At 41.0% G+C, this 24,083-nt stretch overlaps 3 protein-coding genes across 3 annotated transcripts; 2 read left to right on the top strand and 1 right to left on the bottom strand.

The window, feature by feature from the left end:
- Positions 1–1,148: 1,148 nt before the first annotated feature.
- Positions 1,149–4,298, bottom strand: LOC140804571 (uncharacterized). Its single transcript, XM_073160621.1, has one exon. The coding sequence runs from the start codon at positions 4,296–4,298 to the stop codon at positions 1,149–1,151; it is 3,150 nt and encodes a 1,049-aa protein (XP_073016722.1).
- Positions 4,299–6,559: 2,261 nt separating this feature from the next.
- LOC140804570 (cysteine proteinase inhibitor 1-like) lies at positions 6,560–6,931 on the top strand. The gene has a single exon (XM_073160620.1). It carries the CDS (start codon positions 6,560–6,562, stop codon positions 6,929–6,931), a length of 372 nt encoding a protein of 123 aa, XP_073016721.1.
- A 15,214-nt stretch (positions 6,932–22,145) lies between these two features.
- LOC140804568 (cysteine proteinase inhibitor 1-like) lies at positions 22,146–22,475 on the top strand. The gene has a single exon (XM_073160618.1). The coding sequence runs from the start codon at positions 22,146–22,148 to the stop codon at positions 22,473–22,475; it is 330 nt and encodes a 109-aa protein (XP_073016719.1).
- The last annotated feature ends 1,608 nt before the right edge of the window (positions 22,476–24,083 follow it).

Raw genomic sequence — 24,083 nt, 5'->3', positions numbered from 1 at the left:
GACATTACCAACTCTTGAGCATCATGCAGCACTGAGGGCCAAGAATAACCGGCGAGGAGCACCTTCCTTGCCAATGCATAAGCTCCCAAATGATTTCCACAACACCCCTCGTGAACTTCTCGAAGCACATAATCAGCCTCTTGGTAACTCAAACACCGAAGAAGCGGTCCTGCAAAAGACGTTCTAAACAACACGTCCCCCACCATTACATAGCGTGCACATTTTGTCTTCAACTTACGAGCCTCTCTGGGGTCAGCAGGAAGTTTTCCCTCTTTCAGGTAATCAATTATGCCAGTCCTCCAATCCTCTTCTTCTTGCTCAACTGCAGGTGAACTCGTGTGAGGTGCGAATTCGATTTGAAATACCACATCTCTATTCTTCCAACTTCCCATTGTTCCAGCCATTTTGGCTAGAGCGTCCGCCTTTTCATTTTCTTTCCTAGGGATCTGTTCAAATGTAATCTCCGTGAATTTCTCTCTAACTCTGTCTACTTCTCGAGCATACTCAATAAGTTTCTCATCTTTCACATCATACATCCCCTTCATCTGTTGTGCTACCAACTGCGAGTCAGAAAAAATAAGTACTCGGGTAGCTCCCACATTTCTGGCTGCTCGAAGTCCGGCCAGCACAGCCTCATACTCTGCCTCATTATTGGAGGCTCGAAAGTCCAACCTTACAGCCAACTTCACTTCCTCCCCAGCTGGTGAAATTAGTACTACTCCCACTCCACTTCCATCCTTCGACGATGAACCATCCACATACACCTTCCAAGGGTCTTCATTCTCTTGATGAACAGTCTCAGCCAGAAAATCGGCTAAGGCCTGTGCTTTAATAGCTGTTCTCGGCTCATACTGAATGTCATATTCTCCCAATTCCATAGTGCACTTAACCAAGCGGCCGGATATATCAGAATGAGTGAGGATTCTACCCAATGGACTGTTGGTGAGCACCACAATCGGATGAGATAAGAAGTAAGGCCTCAAGCGTCGGGCTGTCATTACCAAAGCCAAAGCCAATTTTTCCAACCCGGAGTATCGGATCTCTGCCCCTTTGAGTGCATGCGAAACATAGTACACCGGCTGCTGAACTGATCCATCCAGCTTAACAAGGACTGAACTCACAGCCCCTTCAGTGGCAGATAAATATACTCACAGCCCCTTCAGTGGCAGATAAATATACTCCTTCAATTCTGTGAAAGCCTTCTCACAATCCGGCCCCCATTCAAATTTTTTTGCTTTTCGCAAGGTCCGGAAGAAAGGTAAGCTCCTGTGGGCGGACCTCGAGATAAAACGTGCCAGCGCAGCAATCCTCCCTGTCAACTGCTGAACATCTTTGGGCCCCCGAGGGGAGACCATACCCTGGATGGCTTGAACTTTCTCGGGGTTAGCCTCAATCCCCCTCTCTATCACCATATAGCCCAGAAACTTCCCACTCTTCACCCCAAATATACACTTTTGAGGGTTCAGCTTCAGCCCATAGGACCTGAGGGTGGAAAATGTCTCCACTAAGTCAGGTATGAGCAGGGTCGAATCCTTAGACTTTACCATGATGTCATCCACATACACTTCCACATTCCTCCCCACCTGCTTAGAAAAGACTTTATCCATCAACCGCTGATACGTGGCTCCGGCATTTTTGAGTCCGAAGGGCATGACCACGTAACAGAAAGTTCCTTCCGAGGTGATGAAACTTACTTTATCTTGATCCTCCACTGCCAAGGGGATTTGATGGTACCCCTGATAAGCGTCCAGCATGCACAAATACTGATGTCCAGCTGTGGAGTCCACCAACTGATCTATCCGCGGCAAAGGATAACAATCTTTAGGACATGTCTTGTTGAGATCTCTGAAGTCCACACACATCCTCCATTTTCCTGAACTTTTCGGAACAAGAACGACATTCGAGAGCCAAGTAGGAAATTGTACCTCTCGAATGTGCCCGGCACTGAGCAACTCTCCCACCTCCTTTTTTATAACTATATCTTTCTCGGGCCCGAAGTGTCTTTTCTTCTGTTTCACGGGACGGGAATTCGGTAAGATGTTTAACCGATGTTCTGCTACCTCTGGACTCGTCCCTGTGAGCTCTTGGGCAGACCAAGCGAACCTGTTGATATTAGCTTGTAAACAAGTAATAAGTTTTTCCCTTACCTCTGGGTCAAGGTCAGGGGCTATTCTTAGAGTTTTCTGGTCAGGCCCCAATGTCACGATCTCCGGCTTCTCATCCATCACCTCATGAACCTCCCTCTTTACCACGGGCAACCCGCTTCGTCCCCTTCTAATCATATTGACCTCCACACGTGCCCTCTTCCCCTCTTCTTTCACTATCCCCTCATAACATCGACGAGCGACTTTCTGGTCCCCACATAAGACTCCCACCTCCCTCCCGACAGGAAACTTCAACTTCTGATGATAGGTGGACGCTACAGCTCTGAAATCCTTGAGGGCTGGTCGCCCCAGAATTCCATTGTAAGCGGATGGGGTGTCCACCACAGTAAAGGTTGTCATCTTCGTTACCCGCCGAGGCTCATGTCCCAAAGATAGAGGAAGGACAATTTGACCGAGCGGCGGGATGGCATGTCCTGCAAATCCATATAGAGGAGTGGAGATCGGCTCGAACTCAAATCCCTCCACCTTCATCTGATCCATGGTGCTCTTGAACAGGATATTAACAGAGCTTCCATTATCAATAAAAATTCGTGCCACATCGTAATTGGCAACGGTGGCTGTCACCACCAAGGCATCGTTATGGGGAGCCACAACGCCTCGGAGGTCATCCGGTCCAAAACTGATGACAGGATCCTGGGGTAAGTTCGCACTCCTCGATATTTCAAAATTCTCCAACCTCCTCCTATGGGCCTTCCGCGCTCGCCCGGAATCCCCATCAGTAGCACCCCCCGAGATCATATGAATCATCCCTCTTGTGGGGTGGTTATCTCCATCTGCTCTCCTCCTCGCTTCGACAGGTTCCCGAGGAGCATCCTGACCCCGCCCTTCTCTTCTCGGCTCTTCGATCCTCTGATGTATCCATGGAGGGCCTCGACCCCGCCTAGAAGATGGGCGAGATCTCAGTTCACTCCTGGACGAGGATCCTTCTTGTCTACCCTGCGACGGAGGTCGAGCATTGCTCTCAACCCTCTGCGACTTCTCCCCCCTCTCCCCTGACTCCCTCACTTCCATCACCTTATCCCGACTCCTATTCAGAGGAACATGTGATGAGAATTGTCCTCTACCTTTGGTTCTGTCCTCATCTCTTTCCCCTGCACCCCTCTTCTTTCCACCTCTCTCGGCTCCCTCCACCCTACTTCCTCCGGGCCGGTTTTCCATCCTCCTGTATCGTTGAGCATCCTCCAAGTTTACGTATTTCTCCGCCCGAGCTAACAAGTCATCATAGCTCGACGGAGGCTTCTTGACCAGCGATTTGAAGAATTCTCCCCCCCTCAGCCCTTGGGTAAAGGCGCTTATCATGATGTCCGGGGTAGCCGCTGGTATTTCTAGTGCTGCAGTGTTGAAGCGCTGGACAAAGTCCCGCAATGTTTCAGCCTCTTGTTGTTTCATCACAAATAGACTCAAATAGTTCTTTTGATGCCTCTTGCTGCTGGCAAATCGGTGCAAGAAGGCTGCAGAGAAATCCTCGAACGACTGTATGGAGTTGGGCTGCAGGGTATTAAACCATTGCTGGGCTGACCTCACCAACGTGCCCAGAAACACCCTGCACCTGACTCCGTCCGAATATTGGTGCAACAGAGCCGCATTCTCAAATCTCTCCAAGTGTTCCTCAGGGTCTGTATGTCCGTCATACTCTCCAACGTTTGATTGTCGGAAATTCGGAGGGAGCCCTTCCTCCAAGATGGCTAGTGAAAAAGGGCTTCCTCTCTTGGGTACCGGCGCCCTGCTTCCCACCTGCTCCCTCAATCTCTGTATCTCCTTCCACATCTCCCCCATCTCACTAATTTCTCCACTCTGAGGTGGTTGCGTCTCTTCAACCCTGCTCTGGTGGACTTCAACATTTTCCTCACGCTCCTGACGATGGGCCCGTTCCCCAGCACTCATAGACTCTTGGTTCCTCCTCATGGCCTCATCTACTGTACGGGCGATGAATTGGCCCAACTGTTCCAAGGTCAAGTTTCCCACGTTCTCATTAGGACGGGTTTGCTCAACCCTCGTCTCGTGACGGGGCTGCTCAGTTCTTGTCTCTTGACGAGGTTGTTCCTGCCTCGCCTCAACATGAGACGGTTCGGGTCCCCTCTGAGGACGCGATGACGCTGAGTTAACTCTTCTGCTTCCTCTCCTGCCTACCATCTCTACGTCTCAACTCAGATTGTTCCCACAGACGGCGCCAAGTGATACTCACGGGAAATTTAGGGTCCGATCCACGCAAGCGTCACTAATTCAGACGTGGGCTTTGAAACTACCCTGAGCCTGGAATCACAAATAAGATCGTTAGGAGGGGGCCAGGAGGGTGTCCTGGCGTAGCCCCTCCGACGCTCAAGTCAGTGACTGAGGATATATGGGGGGAGCAGCTAAGGGTGCTGCTGAAAACAATATACTGAATGAAAAATCATACGCTCAAACCTGGTATTTATAGGAGAATACATGGGCTTGACATGGGCCCTTCACCTGTGGGCTACCTTTGGGCCTTAGATATGGGCCGAGGGTTTGGGCCAGATCTTGATGGTCTCATCCATGGGGTATCAGTGAACTAAATTTCTTCAATAAAACCGAATCAAACTACTCAAAAAATATTTCCGTGTATCAAAGAAAAATGGTGAGATGAATTCGTCCAAAGTGCAAATGAATTGTGAATCAGATTCGACATAATGAATTTCCCTTCGGATGCTTTGAAAACCATCAATACCAGTGAAACCTATAATTAATTGAGAAAATAATATATTTGCATCTTCTAAATAGATTTTCATTTACAGACAAACTATTACTACAGTTCAAAGTAACTAACCGTGGATCTAAATTGAGGATTGAAAAAGGGTGATCTCTTGTACTCTAAAGTACCAATGCCACTACTAGTATCACTGTCATCACCACATGTTTCATTCCTACTATCAGCACCAAAAACATAATTGTTTGCCTCAACTCAAGGAGTCCTCTACTAGTTCATTTGTTCCTTTTTCCAAATCAGCAACAACATTATGACTCCATTTTTTCTTTTAAAATTTTTGTAAGTTTCCTTGGATCAGATCTACCATCTTCCTGTTTCATTGCATATTTTATGTCCAACAACTTATTCTCAACAAACTTTGACAATTTATATGACTGAAACTAAAACATATCAATTTACTGGACTAAAATTGCAATTTTCCCATGTAATATAATAGAACTCCTAGTGCATTCTAAAAATTTTATTTCAGGAACCTTATAAATTAGACACGTATAATTCTATCTTGAAGTTTTACTTATTCTAATAATGTTTTCACAAATAATCCCTTTTAATTAGCTTGAGGTTAATATTTTACTTTATCACCACTAGCTCCAATATCATAATAACAAGCATATCCAAAGCTTTAAAATTTGAACTTCTTTAACAATTAACACTACGAATTTTTTTCTTAGTAATTTTTCTTCATGGTCTCGCACAATAATAATCCAAATCTTAATAATTAACCTTTTACTTTATCGGTGGGACAGTGCGAGACCATGAGGGACACATCCTGATAGCCTTTGGAAGAAAAATCTCCAAGCCATTATCGGTGGTCCATGGGGAATTGGTGGCCATTCGTGAAGGATTACGGGTGATCCAAGATCAAGATTTAATTATCCATGAGATCACAACGGATTCCCTGCTGGCGGTGCAAGCAGTCACCAACCCAGCTGAGGATCTCAGTTATACAGGTGCAATCGCATTAGACATTAAAAGATTATTGCTCGGACAACATTTAATCACTCTTAGCCATGTTCGTCGCTCGGCGAATGCTGTTGCACACAAACTCGCTTCGTTTGCTATTTCTTCTCAGTCTCCCTTCGTCTGGGGACATGGGAATTTTCCTTTTTGGTTGGTTGACCTTGTAATGAACGATCTTACTATTTGATAATAAAATTACAAGCTTTACCGTAAAAAAAAAACACTACGAATTTTTTAAAAAAAAAAAAACCCGAAGGGATTTTAAGTCAATAATTTTTAAACCGAAGTTTTTTTTCAATAATTAAAAAAGATTAATAAATCTAATTACCTTGTTAACCATGCAAGCACAATAAAAAGCACAATTATATATATATGGAATTCCATATATATGTGAAAGGTTAATTATTACCCTTGATTATAAAAAGCACAATAAAACCTTTAAAATCTCTGAAATTTGATTGCATTTTATGCATGATTTGTTTGTCAGTTCATTTATTTAGAAAATATGGCTCGAATAATGAAAATATTATTGTAATGTTACGAATATATTAGGTATATAGCCAGTCAACCTACCAAAAATGAGCCAAAAGATATCAAATGAGACACATGCGAAGCAGTTGTGGTTCTATATAAACACATAGCATCGCTCTCCAATTCCTCACAAACAAGAAAGAAACCAAGACGAAGCAATATATCATATCTACAAATGGAACTCAAATCTTGCTCACTTCTCTCTGCAGTCCTCCTTTTCCTGGTGGCTTCATTTCATTACCAAGTCTCCGCCGTTTCACACAGCGCCATAGTCGGCGGCTGGCAGCCAATCAAGGACCTGAACTCGCCGAATGTGTTGGAGATCGCTAAATTCGCAGTGTCGGTGCACAACAAGAAGTCTAATGCGAAGTTGCAGTTTGTGAAGGTGGTCAAGGGTGAAAGCCAAGTTGTGGAGGGTATGAATTACAAATTGGTCATCACTGCCAACGATGTGGCTGCTGGAAACGTGCCGAGTGACTACGAGACCGTGGTGTGGGACAAGCCTTGGGCACATATCAGGCAGCTCACGTCTTTTGTGAAAGTTTGAAGGGCGATTTTATGTATAAGAATGCCATAAATAAGATGTATGTACTGAGACTTGAGAGGATTTAGATTTCATTTTTCTCTTTATCAATATAAATGGATTTCCCAGCCTTTTGCATTCTACATTTTTCTGCAATAATTGCATTGATACATTTTCAGAGCACAAGTATAATCTTCTTTTGACCTAAAAAAAGTATAATCACCTGCCAAAACAAAAAAAGAAGAGAATAATCCCCTTTTAATTCGTATAATTTTATATTTAAATTTTGACGTACTCATTTACTTTCATTCAACAAATTTCGATATTTCAACATATATTTATTTGAAAACATCTATTTTGATACGCCATATTCGTTTTCTTGGCTATTTTAGTCATTTTTTCAACGTGGTGATGACTTGACATGATGATGTTAAAAGTTTTATTTCAATTAGATGTGCAGAATTAGGAAGTGTGGTGAATATGTCAAGTGTGTTTTGAATGGTTTGTGTGGATTCTCGATCGCATTGTTTCTGTTTCAAATCATATGTTGAGCATGAAATATCAGTCAAAGGACTTTTGTCAATCTTATGAAATCTGATGTTTATGCCAGTATATTAATAAGCAATTTAATGGGTATCTTCTTATCTGAACAAATCAATGGGGGGTTATTTAGAAACAGGTCTAGTTTCACAACCTCGATTGCCCTTGAGGAGTGCCTTAGTTGTGGTCAATCCTACATTATGTTTTGTGGTAGAGGAATTTGAATCTGTGTGGCCCTTGTTTAGGAGAATGTCTATATATATGTGGTCCTTGATGGAGCCAAATGCTAGTGAAGTGCCAATGCACCTGATTAAACTGGAATGGTTTTGCATCTAATCTTCCCTCCAGATAGAAAAGTTGGTGCCACATCTGCTTGTGGTGCTACAGAATTGACTGAGGAACCCACTTGGATTGTTGATCCTTTGGATGGAACAACTAATTTTGTGCATTACGTTTGAAATGAGACATTCTGAACCGTAAATAATAGGTTTTCCATTTGTATGTTTAATTCTTTGATTGTTTAGATATTAGGTGATGGTCCTTACAATGAGGTGTAAGTACTACACTAAATCGAGGGAGGTCGATCTTTGTGTTATTTGTTCTTCTTCATGATCTTCAGAACATTGAGCACTATGAGTTGAGGTAAGGAATATCGATCTTTTTTAAGCAAGACGAATTTGCCCGTATGAATATGCTATACATAATGACAACCATATCCACGATACAACTCCAATTCCATAAATACAGCACTACAATTTCTGGATGTCAGCGAACAACGATATGCTTGAACTTTCAAGTTTCGGGAGAAAAAAGGATGCAACGAAATGAGTATGCAAAAAGTGTCTGGTGAATGCCTGCAGAGGGACTATTTAAAGAGTGAGTCACATAAGTCAGGAGATATGCCCAGAGGACACATCTTTCTGTGATAAGTCAGGGGACGCATCCTTCTGTGATAAGTCATGGGACGCACGCACAAGCCAGGGGATGCACGGTTCTGTGCCAAAAGACAGTCACACGAAACGCACTTGTTCGGATTGGAGCACTGACCTGGAGGGTGCAAACATTGGACACACTGTTTCCAAAATAAAATTATTTTTCAAATAAACTTTGTCCAAAAAGATTAATATTGTCAAGAGACCGCACCTCACTGGGCCGGCTGGCCGCGTGCATGTGTGTTTTACCAGAACCCAGCCAATCAGCGTCTTCTCCCTTTCAAAAACTTTTGGTGCCCCTTGGTGTCCAAACCTTTAGCTAAAAATTGGAGCTAATAAAGAAGACTTTTCCTGGAACATTTTCCAATGTGAGATATTTCCCACACTTTTTCATTCACTAATCATCGTTTATCTAACAATCTCCCACATGATTGAAATTAGTGCATGTATACAGATTCACTTGAAAGCTCTTGTGAATTATTATTGCATCAAGATAGGTAGTTTTTAATTTTTACCTTCCTTAGTAAGATACTATCAGATTTACTAGTTGTGTTGTGATGTTATATCTTGAACCAACCAACCGTTTATGTTAAGTCAATAGTACTCACACAACAATGATTCTAATATATTCTTATTCTTATGTTGTGTCTATTTCAGCCCTGGACCATATATTTGATTCATAAGTGTTTTTCGTTGAAGCGACCATTACTTCTCACTTATATAGGTGATCTTCTATCTAGAGTATCATGTGATACCCTACCTTTTAGGTATATGAATCTTTAAAAGAAAACTTAACATCACCACATGTTGTAGATCTTTTCTACTTGGATTTTTAAAGGAACATGCCTTAACTGATTCCAAGTACTCAAAATAATATTTATAACTTAGTTTTCTCATTGAACCAAAGTCTTGGGATATCCAGTTCACAAGGTTGGACTACCGCTATAGATATTTTATTTTGTGAGTTTTAAGCCCATTCCTCTTAAAAATTTGTACATTTGATATATGTTTATTCATTTAGTAAAAGGGTCCGCTAGGTTTTCTTTTGATTTCACATATTCAACAGAAATAACCCCGTGCAAGATCAATTGTCTTATGGTATAATATCTCTGTCGAATGTGTCGAGACTTATCATTGTATATACTGCTTTGTGTTCTTCCTATTGCTGATTGACTATCACAATGAATAATAATAGAAGGCACTGGATTATTCCAACAAGGAATATCTTCTATGAAATTTCTCAGCTATTTGGCTTCTTCCCCAGTTTTATCTAAAGCAATGAACTCGAATTTCATAGTAGATCGAGCTATACATATTTGTTTAAAAGAATATTGTCAGTATATATCTACTAGTGGACTTGGATTCTTTTGTGTAAGATATCCAATTGGCATCACAATATCCTTTTAAAATTGCATGATAATTTTTATATATCAAACCATAGTTCAATGTGTATTTTAAATATCCAATCACTTTCGTAAAGACTTTCTAATGATCCTTACTTGGATTACTTGTGAACCTACTTAACTTATTTGCTATATATGCAAGATCCGAACGAGTACAGTTAGTCAAAAACATTAGACTACCTATTATCCTTGCATATTCAAGTTGTGAGATAAGTTCTCCTTGATTTCTTTGCTAAATGAATGTCTAAATCTATAGGTGTTCTAGCAGGACGACTATTTAATGCACTAAATCTTTCAAGTGCCTTTTCAATATAGTGAGTTTGTGATAAAATATTTCCATCAGGTGTCCTAGAGATTTTAATCTCTAATATAATATCAAATGACCCCAAGTCTTTCATATCAAAATATTTTTTTAACATTTTCTTGGTATTCATAATCAACTCATAATCAATTTTCATAATCAACATGTTGCTACATAAAGGCAGACAATTAAATAAGCAATTGAAGTACCTTTAATATAGACACATTTGTCACATTCGTTGATTTTGAAACCATTTGACTTCATCGTAGTGTCAAATTTTCCTTTACATTGTTTAAATGCTTGTTTGAGTCCGTATAGTGACTGGACAAGTTTAAACGCATTTTTTCTTGTCTGTGTGCATTAAACCCCTTGAGTTGTTCCATGTATATCTCCTTTTCCGGTTCTCCATTCAAGAAGGCAATCTTTACATCCATTTGGTGAATCTCGAGGTTATACAATGCAGCGATAGCTATGAGAACATGTGTAGTATCCCGATGCCTAATTTGAGTTAATTATTGGATTAATTGTATTTCGGTGGGATCGGAAGGACAGAACCGGGTTCGGATCGTCCGAAGTTGGTTCGGATCGTCCGAAGTGGGTTCGGATCGTCCGTTCTGTTCGGAGTCAGACGAGTCATGTCATGTCAGAGTTCGGATCGTCCGATCAGGGTTCGGATCGTCCGAAGACAGGTGGCTGGACACGTGGAAGACATGCAATGTTCGGATCGTCCGAAGTGTACCGGATCGGAGCGTCCGAAGTGGATCGGATCGTCCGATCGTTGTCTATAAATAGAAGCGCGAGGCTTCACTTTTCACTCGCCAATTCCGAGAGTTCCAGAGCGTTTTAGTCGTTTCTGATGGGTTTCTAGTCTTTTCCCGAGGTTCGGGCACTAGCGGGGAGCTACTGGTTTTGTAGCGGAGCTGTGCTCTAGTTGGGGGCTAGCGGCATCAGTTGGCTGACTACGGACGCAGGTATAGTTCTGGGTTCCCTTTGAGATTTGGGAGTATCTATTAGTCTAGTTAAGGCTTTTAGATGTGGTTTAGTGATATGGTATCACTTGGATTGTAGGCTTGATTCTAGGGCTGATTGCTAGGATCTACTGGTTTGAGGTACGAAAGTACTATCCGAGATAGCAGGATTGAGTATGCTTTACTATGTGTTGCATGTTTATATGTTGCATTATTATCTGTCATATGATGCATGGTTTATTATGCGGCATTTGCATAATCATGTTGAGCCTGATTATCTTTGAGATAGCCTGTTGAGAGGGTGCTCAGCCCTCGTTTGTTGTGGATGGTTGGACCCCGTTGGCCGACGGTGGTCAGGTCACCGGTATATCCACAGGTTTATTTTGGTATGGGAGCCACCTCCTGGTGCGACGGCGCAGAGTGCTACATACCTTGACGTCATTTGTCTGAGCAGTATTTCGATATACCCAGATCCTGGTATCCAGTACATTTTGCATACATGCATGTCATAGTCTTGTATACTCATGCTTTCGGTACTGAGCGTTTTATGCTCACGTCCTCGGTTTATCTCTGTTTTGGACACCCTATTCGATGGGGCAGGTCTCAGGTTAGACGGTCCAGGAGGGAGTGGACAGGGAGCTGGCAGAGGTTGACCTGTAGTTGTTGGTATTTGTTCTTGGTATTTAGTTCGATCTGGTTGTTTAAGTATTTTGTACTTACAGATTCGATTGGGTTGTATTACTGTTTTTCCGCTGTTTACCTGATTCAGTTTTAAATGTTAATTTTGCATGCTTAAGTTCTGATTAGTAGGTGATTCTGGAACGGGTCACTACATTTATGGTATCAGAGCATGCATTAAGATTTTGGGATTTAGAACTGTTCTTTTGGGTTTAATCTCTGGTAACTTTTGTAGCTAAGAGATGTCTAGTTTTGACGACGATGCTAGTAGTCATGGAAGCGTTGGACGCTGGGGAGACCGCGACGATCGGGAACGTCGTCGAGAGCATCGAGAACGTCGTCAACACCGTCGTGATGAGCCTCGGAGTTTTAGTATGCATCGGTTCTTGCAGATGGGGCCGAAACCTCTTTCGGGCGGTGAGACTCCGGATGTTGCGGAGAACTGGCTTGAGAGGATGGAGAGCTGCTTCAAGACTTTTCAGTGCTCGGCGGAGCAGCAGATTGATACCCTTGATTTCTTGCTGGAGGGTGGTGCGCGCAAGTGGTGGAGGTCTACCTCTGCACCGATAGTTCAGCGACAGGGTCGAGTTCTTTGGGCCGATTTCCGAGCCGCTTTCATGTTGCTTTACTTTCCGCCAGCTCTTCTGCAGACCAAGGCGATTGAGTTGATCAATCTGAAGCAGGGAAGTTTGTCTGTTGATGAGTATCAGCAGAAGTTCTTTGAGTTGCTTCCATATGTTCCGCATGTCAGTGACAATGCTAGTGCCAAGTATAACCATTTTCTTCAGGGCCTCAATCAGGAGATTTATGATCGGGTTGTTGTCTGCGATGATCCGACATCGTATGAGGGCCTTGTAAATCGTTGTCGCCAGGCTGAGGGCAGTTTGTTGGGAGGTCGAGCCATGCAGTCTGCTCGTCCTACTAGTTCTTTGGGTCCCCGCGCCCAAGCATTTAAGAAGGCTGGATCTACTTCTTCTTCCTCTGGATCTGGAGGAGTTCACCATTTTGGGAAGAAGAGGTGCCCGTGTCAGCACTGCGGGAAGGATCACCCGACGGAGCGTTGTCGCAGGGTTGCGGGTGCTTGTTACAAGTGCGGTCAGATGGGCCACATGAAGAGAGATTGTCCACAGACGGGCGGAGGATCAGGATCTGGTTCTCAGGCTTCAGTTCATCAGAGGCCACAGCAGGGACAGTCTACTCAGGGTTCTAACCTCCGACCGCGTACTCAAGGGCAGGTCTTTGCTCTTAACCAGGATCAGGCGGCTGAGGAGAACGAGAGAGTTATCGCAGGTGTGTTTTTATTATGTGGATTACCTGCTTACGTTCTCATTGACACTGGTGCATCGCATTCATTCATATCTGCGAGGTTTGCTAAGCGTCATGCATTACCCTTCACTTCTTTGGACGTTGTGGTATCTGTTTCCACACCGATGGGTCATTCGGTGTTAGCTAAACGTCTAGTTTTGGGTTGTCCTCTAGAGTTTGAGGGTAATATTTTAACTGCTAATTTGATGATTCTTGCGATGGAGGATTTTGATTGCATTCTGGGAATAGATGTGCTGACTGTGTTTAGAGCTACTGTGGACTGTTATCAGAAGTTTGTGCAGTTTCGTCCAGTTGAGGGCGACAGTTGGTTTTTCTATGGAGAGGGAGCGCGACCCCCGATGCCTGTGGTTTCTGCTCTGAAAGCCTGTCGTGCTTTAGAGTCGGGCGGGGAAGGCTACCTTATCTATGCTATTGATTCGTCCGCAGTTAGTGTCGGTATCAGTGACATTCCAGTGGTTTGCGATTTTCCGGATGTTTTTCCCGAGGAGATTCCTGGTTTTCCTCCCGTTCGGGAAGTGGATTTCGGCATTGATTTAGTGCCAGGCACGGCACCAATCTCTAGGGCTCCTTATCGTTTAGCTCCATCGGAGATGCAAGAATTGAAACAGCAGTTGCAGGATCTTCTTGACAAGGGGTACATTCGACCCAGTGTGTCCCCGTGGGGAGCACCAGTTCTTTTTGTCAAAAAGAAGGATGGTTCTATGCGGCTCTGCATAGATTATCGGCAGTTGAATCGTGCGACGATAAAGAATAAGTATCCGTTGCCACGGATTGATGATTTATTTGATCAACTGCAAGGTACCTCTGTGTATTCCAAGATTGATTTAAGGTCTGGTTATCATCAGCTTCGAGTTCATCAGGGAGATATATCGAAGACTGCATTCAGGACCCGGTATGGGCATTATGAGTTTCTGGTTATGCCTTTTGGGGTGACGAATGCACCAGCAGTTTTTATGGATCTGATGAATCGGGTTTTTCGGGAATTCTTGGATAAGTTTGTTGTGGTGTTTATAGATGATATCTTAATCTATTCGCATGATCAGCAAGAACACGCACAACACTTAAGGATTATTTTACAGACACTTCGCGAGAATCAGCTTTATGCGAAGTTGAGTAAATGTGAGTTTTGGATTGACAGGGTTGTATTCCTTGGTCATGTCATTTCTAGCGAGGGAGTTTCAGTTGACCCGAGCAAGGTGGAAGCGGTATTGAACTGGTCGCGTCCGACGACAGTAGCCGAGATCCGCAGTTTTCTGGGATTGGCTGGGTATTATCGCCGTTTCATTGCCAACTTCTCTCAGATTGCTAAGCCACTCACTCAGCTCACTCGGAAAGATGTTTCATTTGAGTGGACATCAGAGTGCGAAGAGAGTTTCTGGGAACTTCGCAGACGTTTGACATCTGCGCCTGTTTTGGCTTTACCGTCTGGATCTGGTGGTTTCAGTGTTTACACCGATGCCTCTTTGCAGGGACTAGGGTGTGTTCTGATGCAGAATGAGCATGTGATTGCTTATGCGTCGAGACAGTTAAAGCCTCATGAGGAAAACTATCCTGTTCATGATCTGGAATTAGCAGCGATCGTTTTTGCTTTGAAAATCTGGCGCCATTATCTGTATGGTGAGCGATTTGAGATCTTCACTGATCATAAGAGTTTGAAGTATCTGTTCACTCAGGCTGAGTTGAACATGTGTCAGCGTCGTTGGATGGATCTACTCAAAGATTACGATTGTGAGATCAAGTATCATCCAGGATCTGCGAATCTCACGGCCGATGCTCTTAGCCGCAAGGTGAGGTTATCTGCTCTTCAGACTTGTGCTGTATCTGGGATTATTCAGGATTTCTGTTCGATGGGATTCAATTGTAAGCATCGGAAGGGAACAGAGAGTATCCGTATAGCTACTATTTTGTCCGAGCCAGTTTTGTATTCTCGGATTAGAGATGCTCAGATGTCTGATTCTAAGGTTCAGAAATTAGCTCGGTTGGCTGATGGAGATAATACTTCTGGATTCCACTATCAGTCCGAGGGTCTTTTGTGCTTATCTGGTCGTGTTGTTGTACCGGAAGATGACACTTTGAGGGAGGAGATTTTGTCCCAGGCTCATCGTAGCAAGTTGAGTGTTCATCCAGGGAGCAACAAGATGTATAAGGATTTGAGGACTCGATTTTGGTGGAAAGGTATGAAACGTAATGTTTATCAGTATGTCTCCAAGTGCCTAGTCTGTCAGCAGGTGAAGGCTGAGTATCGACGACCTGGAGGTTTGTTGCAGAATCTTCCTATTCCAGAGTGGAAGTGGGAGCATATCACGATGGACTTCGTGACTCACTTGCCTATGTCTGTGGTGAATAGAGATGCTATCTGGGTGGTAGTGGATCGACTTACTAAGTCTGCCCATTTTCTTCCGTATAACAGAGATTTCACTTTCGATCGGATGGCACGGTTGTACATTCAGGAGATTGTACGGTTTCATGGTGTGCCCGTGAGTATCGTTAGTGACAGAGATCCTCGATTTACGTCTAGATTTTGGGGCAGCTTTCAGCAAGTTTTGGGCACTACCTTGAGTTTGAGTACTGTATATCACCCAGAGACTGACGGTCAGTCAGAGAGGACTATTCGTACTCTTGAGGATATGTTGAGATCTTGTGTGATGGATTTCGGGCCAGCTTGGCAGGATCATCTGCCACTGATAGAGTTTGCATACAACAACAGTTTTCATAGGAGTATTGGTATGTCTCCGTTTGAAGCATTGTATGGTCGACGTTGTCGTACTCCCCTGTTCTGGGAAGAAGTCGGAGAACGACAGGTCGAGGGTCCAGAATTGATTCAGCAGGCCATGGACAAAGTTCTTGTGATCAAACAGCGGATTAAGACTGCTCAGGATCGACAAGCAAGTTATGCGAACACCAAGCGCAGACCTCTTCATTTTGATGCAGGCGAGAAAGTGTTTCTCAAGGTATCACCTTTTCGGAGGATTCTGAGATTTGGACTCAAGGGTAAGCTATCTCCGAGATTCATTGGTCCTTTTGAGATCTTAGAATGTGTGGGATATTTGGCCTACAGATTAGCTTTGCCACCGTATCTGTCTAGTGTTCACAATGTGTTTCATGTGTCCTTGCTGAGACGATACGTAGCGGATGAGTCTCATGTTTTGCATCCAACAGAAGTTCAGCTGAATCCGGATTTGTCTTTTGTGGAAAGACCGGTTTCGATCTTAGACCGGAAGGATAAGGTACTGCGGAATAAGACTATTCCTCTTGTCTTAGTGCAGTGGCAGCGCCGAGGTACTGAAGAAGCTACTTGGGAACTAGAGAGTCGCATGCGGTCAGAGCATCCAGAATTGTTCTAGTTGTAGTATTTTCAGTTATGATTGTAATTTCAGTTGTGCTTTCAGTTGTAATTCATTCTTAAGTTGAATGTATTGTTGTTCAGAATTGTCATTCTTCAGACTCGATTTCGCGGACGAAATCCTTTTTAGAGGGGGAGAATGTAGTATCCCGATGCCTAATTTGAGTTAATTATTGGATTAATTGTATTTCGGTGGGATCGGAAGGACAGAACCGGGTTCGGATCGTCCGAAGTTGGTTCGGATCGTCCGAAGTGGGTTCGGATCGTCCGTTCTGTTCGGAGTCAGACGAGTCATGTCATGTCAGAGTTCGGATCGTCCGATCAGGGTTCGGATCGTCCGAAGACAGGTGGCTGGACACGTGGAAGACATGCAATGTTCGGATCGTCCGAAGTGTACCGGATCGGAGCGTCCGAAGTGGATCGGATCGTCCGATCGTTGTCTATAAATAGAAGCGCGAGGCTTCACTTTTCACTCGCCAATTCCGAGAGTTCCAGAGCGTTTTAGTCGTTTCTGATGGGTTTCTAGTCTTTTCCCGAGGTTCGGGCACTAGCGGGGAGCTACTGGTTTTGTAGCGGAGCTGTGCTCTAGTTGGGGGCTAGCGGCATCAGTAGGCTGACAACGGACGCAGGTATAGTTCTGGGTTCCCTTTGAGATTTGGGAGTATCTATTAGTCTAGTTAAGGCTTTTAGATGTGGTTTAGTGATATGGTATCACTTGGATTGTAGGCTTGATTCTAGGGCTGATTGCTAGGATCTACTGGTTTGAGGTACGAAAGTACTATCCGAGATAGCAGGATTGAGTATGCTTTACTATGTGTTGCATGTTTATATGTTGCATTATTATCTGTCATATGATGCATGGTTTATTATGCGGCATTTGCATAATCATGTTGAGCCTGATTATCTTTGAGATAGCCTGTTGAGAGGGTGCTCAGCCCTCGTTTGTTGTGGATGGTTGGACCCCGTTGGCCGACGGTGGTCAGGTCACCGGTATATCCACAGGTTTATTTTGGTATGGGAGCCACCTCCTGGTGCGACGGCGCAGAGTGCTACATACCTTGACGTCATTTGTCTGAGCAGTATTTCGATATACCCAGATCCTGGTATCCAGTACATTTTGCATACATGCATGTCATAGTCTTGTATACTCATGCTTTCGGTACTGAGCGTTTTATGCTCACGTCCTCGGTTTATCTCTGTTTTGGACACCCTATTCGATGGGGCAGGTCTCAGGTTAGACGGTCCAGGAGGGAGTGGACAGGGAGCTGGCAGAGGTTGACCTGTAGTTGTTGGTATTTGTTCTTGGTATTTAGTTCGATCTGGTTGTTTAAGTATTTTGTACTTACAGATTCGATTGGGTTGTATTACTGTTTTTCCGCTGTTTACCTGATTCAGTTTTAAATGTTAATTTTGCATGCTTAAGTTCTGATTAGTAGGTGATTCTGGAACGGGTCACTACAACATGAATGGATGTAATCCTAGTGATCGGAGAGTATGTGTCAAAGAAATCATATCTTTCCTTTTGTTTGAATCCTTTAGCTACCAATCGAGCTTTGTATTTATCTATAAATCCATATTCTTTGCATTTCATTTTAAGGATCCAATTGCATCTTAAAGGCTTACAACTCGGATGGAGATCAATCAACTCCCAAGTATGATTATGCATGATGTGATCTATTTCATCTTTTATTGCTTCTTTCCAAAAAAGAGCATCTGGATTAGATAGAGCTTCTTGAATAATTCTTGGTTCATCATCTAACATGTAAGTCAGAAAATCAGGACCAAAGGACTTTTCAACTCTTGCTCTCTTACTGTGTCTTGGTTAATCATTGATTTCAATGGAATCAATTGTATATTTGTAGAATCGTTCTCTAGAACATTCTTTTCTTTCTTTACAAGGAAAGTTGATTTCAAAGAATATTGCATTCCTTGATTCAGTGATAGTTCTTTCACTAATATCATAAATGCATGAATTGTGCACTAAGAAGCGATATGCACTGTTATTATGCGTATATCCAATAAAAATGCACTCAACTGTTTTGGGTCCAATTTTAACTTGTTTTGGATTAGGTATTTTTACTTTAGCCAAGCACCCCCACATTTTTAGGTATTTTTAAGATGGTTTACGACCCTTCTATAATAAATATGGAGTTTTATCTTTCCCTTTGTATGATATTTTATTAAGAATGTAGTTTGCAGATAAGGTTGTTTCCCCCACAGGTTTTGAGGTAAGCCAGAATTTATCAATAACGCATATATCATCTCTTTAAGAGTACGATTTTTATGTTCTGTAACTACATTAGATTGAGGTGAGTATGGTGTTGTAGTTTGATGAATTATGTCAGAGTTAGTGCAAAATTCTTCAAATAGAGCGACATACTCTCCAACTCGATCACTTAGAATCATTTTTATTTTTGTACTCGGTTGATTCTCGACATCATTCTTATCATTTTTGAAAGCTTCTAAAGCTTAGTACTTCTTGTCACAAAATTGAATGGAGTTTTGACCATCTTTGATTCAACACAAATCTCACACTTATCTCATGGATTTCTTTTAAATATAGGTAGTACATTTAGGTTTGCAAGTCTTCGTAAGGTGTTGAAGTTAACATGTCCTAATCTTTCATGCCATAAATTAGAACTTTCAAACAAGTAAACAAAATCATTAATTTTATTATTCGTCTCGTGATAGATAACATTCATCACATTCATCTTAAAGAGACAATTATCTTGGTAGCATTTGCCTACAAATAAACCATTTTTAGTTAGGAGAAACTTGTCCAATTCAAACACAAGCCTAAAGCCGACCTTCTCAAAAAGGATCCAGAAACTAAGTTCTTTCGAATGTTTGGCACATGCAGCACATTCTTCAGTGATATCTCTTACCTGGAAGTCATCTTCAGTACCACTTTGTCAATCCCTAAGACTTCAGAAGTCGTAGAGTTTCCCATAAACAGTTTTCTATCACTTACAGAAGTGTAGGATGAGAACATTTCTTTGTCAGCATAAATGTGGCTAGTAGAGCATGTATCTACCCACCATTCCCTTGGATTATCCACCAAATTGGCTTCAAACACAACTGCGGATAGATCAAGTTCCGATAGGTCTATTGGTACATGTCTTTTCTCAATGACGTTGGCTTTCTTTAGTTTCTGATTTTTGTTGTCTTTCTTCGGAAGACGACAATACTTGGCCATATGATTAGATTTGCCACAGTTGTAGCAACTTCCTTTGAACTTCTTGGCCTGCCCTCATTTCTTATCATTTTTAGGATGCTTTCTCTTGTGATCGGCGCTAGATTATGTCAGATTGGCCTTGGCTTCTATTGCGCTTTTGTATGTTTTGGCTTCAGAGTTTTGGTTATCTTCCTCACAATCAAATATTTAAGTTTTAACTCATTGCGCTTGTACTTAAGGTAGTTCTTGAAGTCTTTCAACATTGATGACAGTTTCTCAATAATAGCCACCACTTGGAATTGTTCATTGATTTTCATCCCCTCTACCAATAAGTCATGAATAATAATTTGAATTTCTTGTAACTGGCTTATTACAGATTTGGTGTCCACCATTTTGAAGTCTGAAAATCTACCAACAATGAACTTCTTGACCCCTACATCTTCTGTCTTGTACTTTTTCTCCAATGAGTCCCACAAATCCTTGGTTGTCTTGACATAGAAATAGACACTGTAAGAATGTCGTCAAGTCCGTTCAAAATATAGTTGTGACAGAGGAAGTCACTGTGGTTCCATCCATCAATGGCATTCCTTCATAGCGAGTCTGTATTGCCTTCGGAGATGACAGGAGGGGACTCTGTCAAGAACTAAGACATGCTCAGTGTGGTTAGATAGAATAACATCTTCTGCTTCCAATGTTTGAAGTAGGCACCAGAAAACTTTGGATGCTTTTCTCCGTGAGCGGGAGCAGTAGGGGCAGCAAGCACGAGAGAGAATAATCCAGTTCACATATCGGTAGAATGAAGATCAGTAAGAAACAAAAATAATCCGTCTTGCAATTGTTATTTGTTTTTCTTCTTGATCTTCGGAACAGTGCGCAGTACGAGTTGAGGCAAAGAAAATCATTTTTCCGCAAGACTAATTTGCCCGTATGAATGTGCTATACGAAATGAAAATCATCCCCAAGATACAAAAACTGCAATTCAAAAAATGCAGCAATTTTTGGATGCAGCGAACAACGATATGCTTGAACTTTCAAGTTTCGGAGGAAAAAAGATGCAACGAAATGAGTATGCAAAAAGTGTCTGATGAATGCCTGCAGAGGGACTATTTAAAGAATGAGTCATATAAACCAGGGAACATACCCAGAGGACACACCGTTCTATGATAAGTCATGTGATGTGTGCACAAGCCAGGGACGCACGGTTGTGCACCAAATGACAGTCACACGAGACGCACTGACTGGAGGGTCCAAACATTGTACATCTTTTATTATTATTGAATATTATATTCATTTGTATAAATCATTAGTTTAAAAATCATAAAATCAATTCTAGAATTCAAAATTCCATATGGTACTAAAATAAAAAAATTTATTAAATGAACCATCATCAAATCTGAAAAAGAAAAAATATAAAATGGATATAGAGATACATTTTGAAAATTAGAGAGAGTGATATTGACATACGAGAGGACAGAAGATGAGAGAGAAGATAAGTGATGTGATGTGAAATGAGAGAGAAAAAGAGTTTGTGTATGACTGAAAAATTTTAACAATACATCCAAATCTTTGGGTTGAATCAAAGAAATTTTTGAAAATTTATAGTTGTTCCTTATATTTTAATATTTGTATGTTAATGAATTACATGAAGTTGTTAAAAGTATAATGAAAATTTGAATACATCTAAACTTTTATAGAGTTTTTAAAAATCAATGTTGAATACCTCGTCACTTTTTAAAACTCTTTTTTCTAAGTCTATTTTGAATATCACTTGACTTCTATAGAGTATTCAAAATTCTTGATTGAATATCTCTAGACTTTTTTTAATAAAATCATTAAATTTCCTATATTTAATACACAATTTTTTAACCGAAATTTTTATGCATTTAATTTGTAAAGTACCCTTACTCTTTTATGCAATTTACCTACTGAACCAAAACCTTTAAAAATCTCTAAAATTGGATTGCATATTATCAGGGGCGGATCTAGGATTTTGGGATTGGGGGGGCCACTTAGTTTAGAAAACCGTCGCAATATTGCGACGGTTACAATAAACCGTCGCGGATGTTGCGACGGTGTTTGTCAAACCGTCGCTAAACCGCGACAGTTTCTATATAACCGTCGCTAAAAAAAATTTTTAATTTTTTTGGGGGGGCCGTGGCCGCCATATAGCGACGGTTGTTGATAAAACCGTCGCGAATTTTGCGACGGTTTCGGTCACAACCGTCGCAAAAAAATTTTTTAAAATTTTTTTGGGGGGGCCGTGGCCCCCGTTCGCCCTACACTAAATCCGCCCCTGCATATTATGCATTATTTCTTTATTAATTCACTTGTATGCAAAATACTTGCCAAAATATTACACATAAATATGGTGTAATATATCGCCAGTCAACCTACCAAAAATGAGCCAAAATATATCAAATGATACACATGCTAAGCAGTTGTGGTGCTATATAAACACATAGCATCACTATCCAATTCCACACACACAAGAAAGAAACCAAGACGAGGAAATATATCATATCTTCAAATGGAACTCAAAACTTGCCCTCTTCTCTCCTCTTTCTTCCTGATCATGGTGGCTTCATTTCATTACCAAGTCTCCGCCATTTCGCGCAGCGCCGCTGTCCACTTTTGGCAGCCAATCAAGGACCTGAACTCACCGCAAGTGTTGGAGATCGCTAGATTCGCAGTTTCGGAGAACGACAAGATGGGTGGTGCGAAGTTGCAGTTTGTGAAGGTGGTGATGGGTACGGAAGGCCAATATGTTGAGGGTACGTATTACAAATTGGTCATCATCGCAAATGATGAGGCTGTCGGAAACGCGCCGGGAAACTACGAGGCCCAGGTGTGGGACATGCCTTTGACACATATAAGGAAACTCAAATCTTTTGTGCAAGTTTGAAGGGTGATTATATGTATATATTAAGAGTTGGTTTTAAAAAAAATTGGGTCCGAATATAACTTTATAAAGAGGTTTTTAAATCATAATATGTTTTCATATTCTTTTAGAACCATAACAACTTTTTCGAATTAAACAATATATTAAAGACAATTTAAAAACTAAACAATGACAATAATAAAAAATTTGTATTATAATTTAGTAATAAGATCAAATATATAGAAAATAATAACTATAAAACAACTTGTCTTAGAGTTTTAGAAATAAAAAAATAAGCAAATTGTTATATGATCTCTTTCTCAATTGATAATATTGTCAATTTATTCAATCTTTTCTTATGACACAGTTGATCGGAAAAAAGTTTTGATGAACTTTAATTTTGAAAAACCTTGTTTTTACATTTACAGATATAATCATGATAGTCAACATGATTTTTAAAGCAATGTGAGCATTTAATTAATATCCATATATTTTTTCAAGTAATTCACTACAACAATTATAGATTTTCCATTTCTTGGTAATGAGAACTTCAAGAATGTCAAATCCGAAAATAAATCATTCTCATTAATATCAGACAACCCAATGAGTCAGAAAATGAGTTTTTATATTGGTCCAATTATGTACTATATAATAAATTTAAGGACTGAAAGGTTTTTTTATTTATGTTGAGCACACAAAAAAAAACATTTATATTGGAAAAAATATCAAAAGAAATAATAATTTTATAAATAAATTTAAGATCCCCAAATATAATTTTAAAAAAAGGTTAAGTCCATGCAAATGAAAAATAAAGTTTTGTGATATGAAAGAAAAAAGCTAAGGAAAAATAATATAAGGTCGGATTTTCCACACCTGAACACATGCAATATTTTTAAAGGTTTAAGTCTTATTTAAATTACCGATAACCTATATTATCCATACAAATGTCTAAAGTTTTTAAGAACCATAATTTATTTATTGGAAGGAAACAATGAATCAATCTTTCAATCATATCAATGAATTAATAAATTAGTCTTCCAAAGGACTAGTCAAAATATTTAAAATAAAATAAGCAACGAATGCTAAAAGAACTCAAAGTCTAAAAACTGTATGAAACATTTTTCATGTCATCATCATCCTCAATTATCTCTTTTATATCTTTCTCATCCACATTATTACTTGAAACCAAAATCATTCAATACACTCATGTATCCAGCGATTAATTCAATCTCAAGGATAACGACAAAAGCTTTAACAACAATAAATAATAAATATAGATGAAGAAAGATGACAGAAAGCAAAAAGAACATACTCCAGATCAAAATTGCTATCATTCACCACTTTGACCATAGAAAAACAAGATGTGGCTCACATGTTCCCCACATACAGTACTTTCGCCGGTATGAACCAAGATGTGGCTCTCATATAACAGACAAAACAGAACATCATCAACAATGAGACTCTGTCGTGCAGCACTTTGACCATAACAAAATAAGAGGTTACTCACATGCTTCCTAACATACAACACTTTGACCCGCAGAAACCAAGATGTGGCTCACGTGATATACATATAATCCAAGATATCACCAGAACATAACTAAATACAGAATTTCAATAAATAAAGAAACAATA

Source organism: Primulina eburnea, chromosome 11 (assembly GCF_022965805.1).
Source record: "Primulina eburnea isolate SZY01 chromosome 11, ASM2296580v1, whole genome shotgun sequence".
NCBI lineage: Eukaryota > Viridiplantae > Streptophyta > Magnoliopsida > Lamiales > Gesneriaceae > Primulina > Primulina eburnea.
Note: the sequence above shows the minus strand (reverse complement) of the source record. Positions and strands in the feature narration are given on the sequence as shown.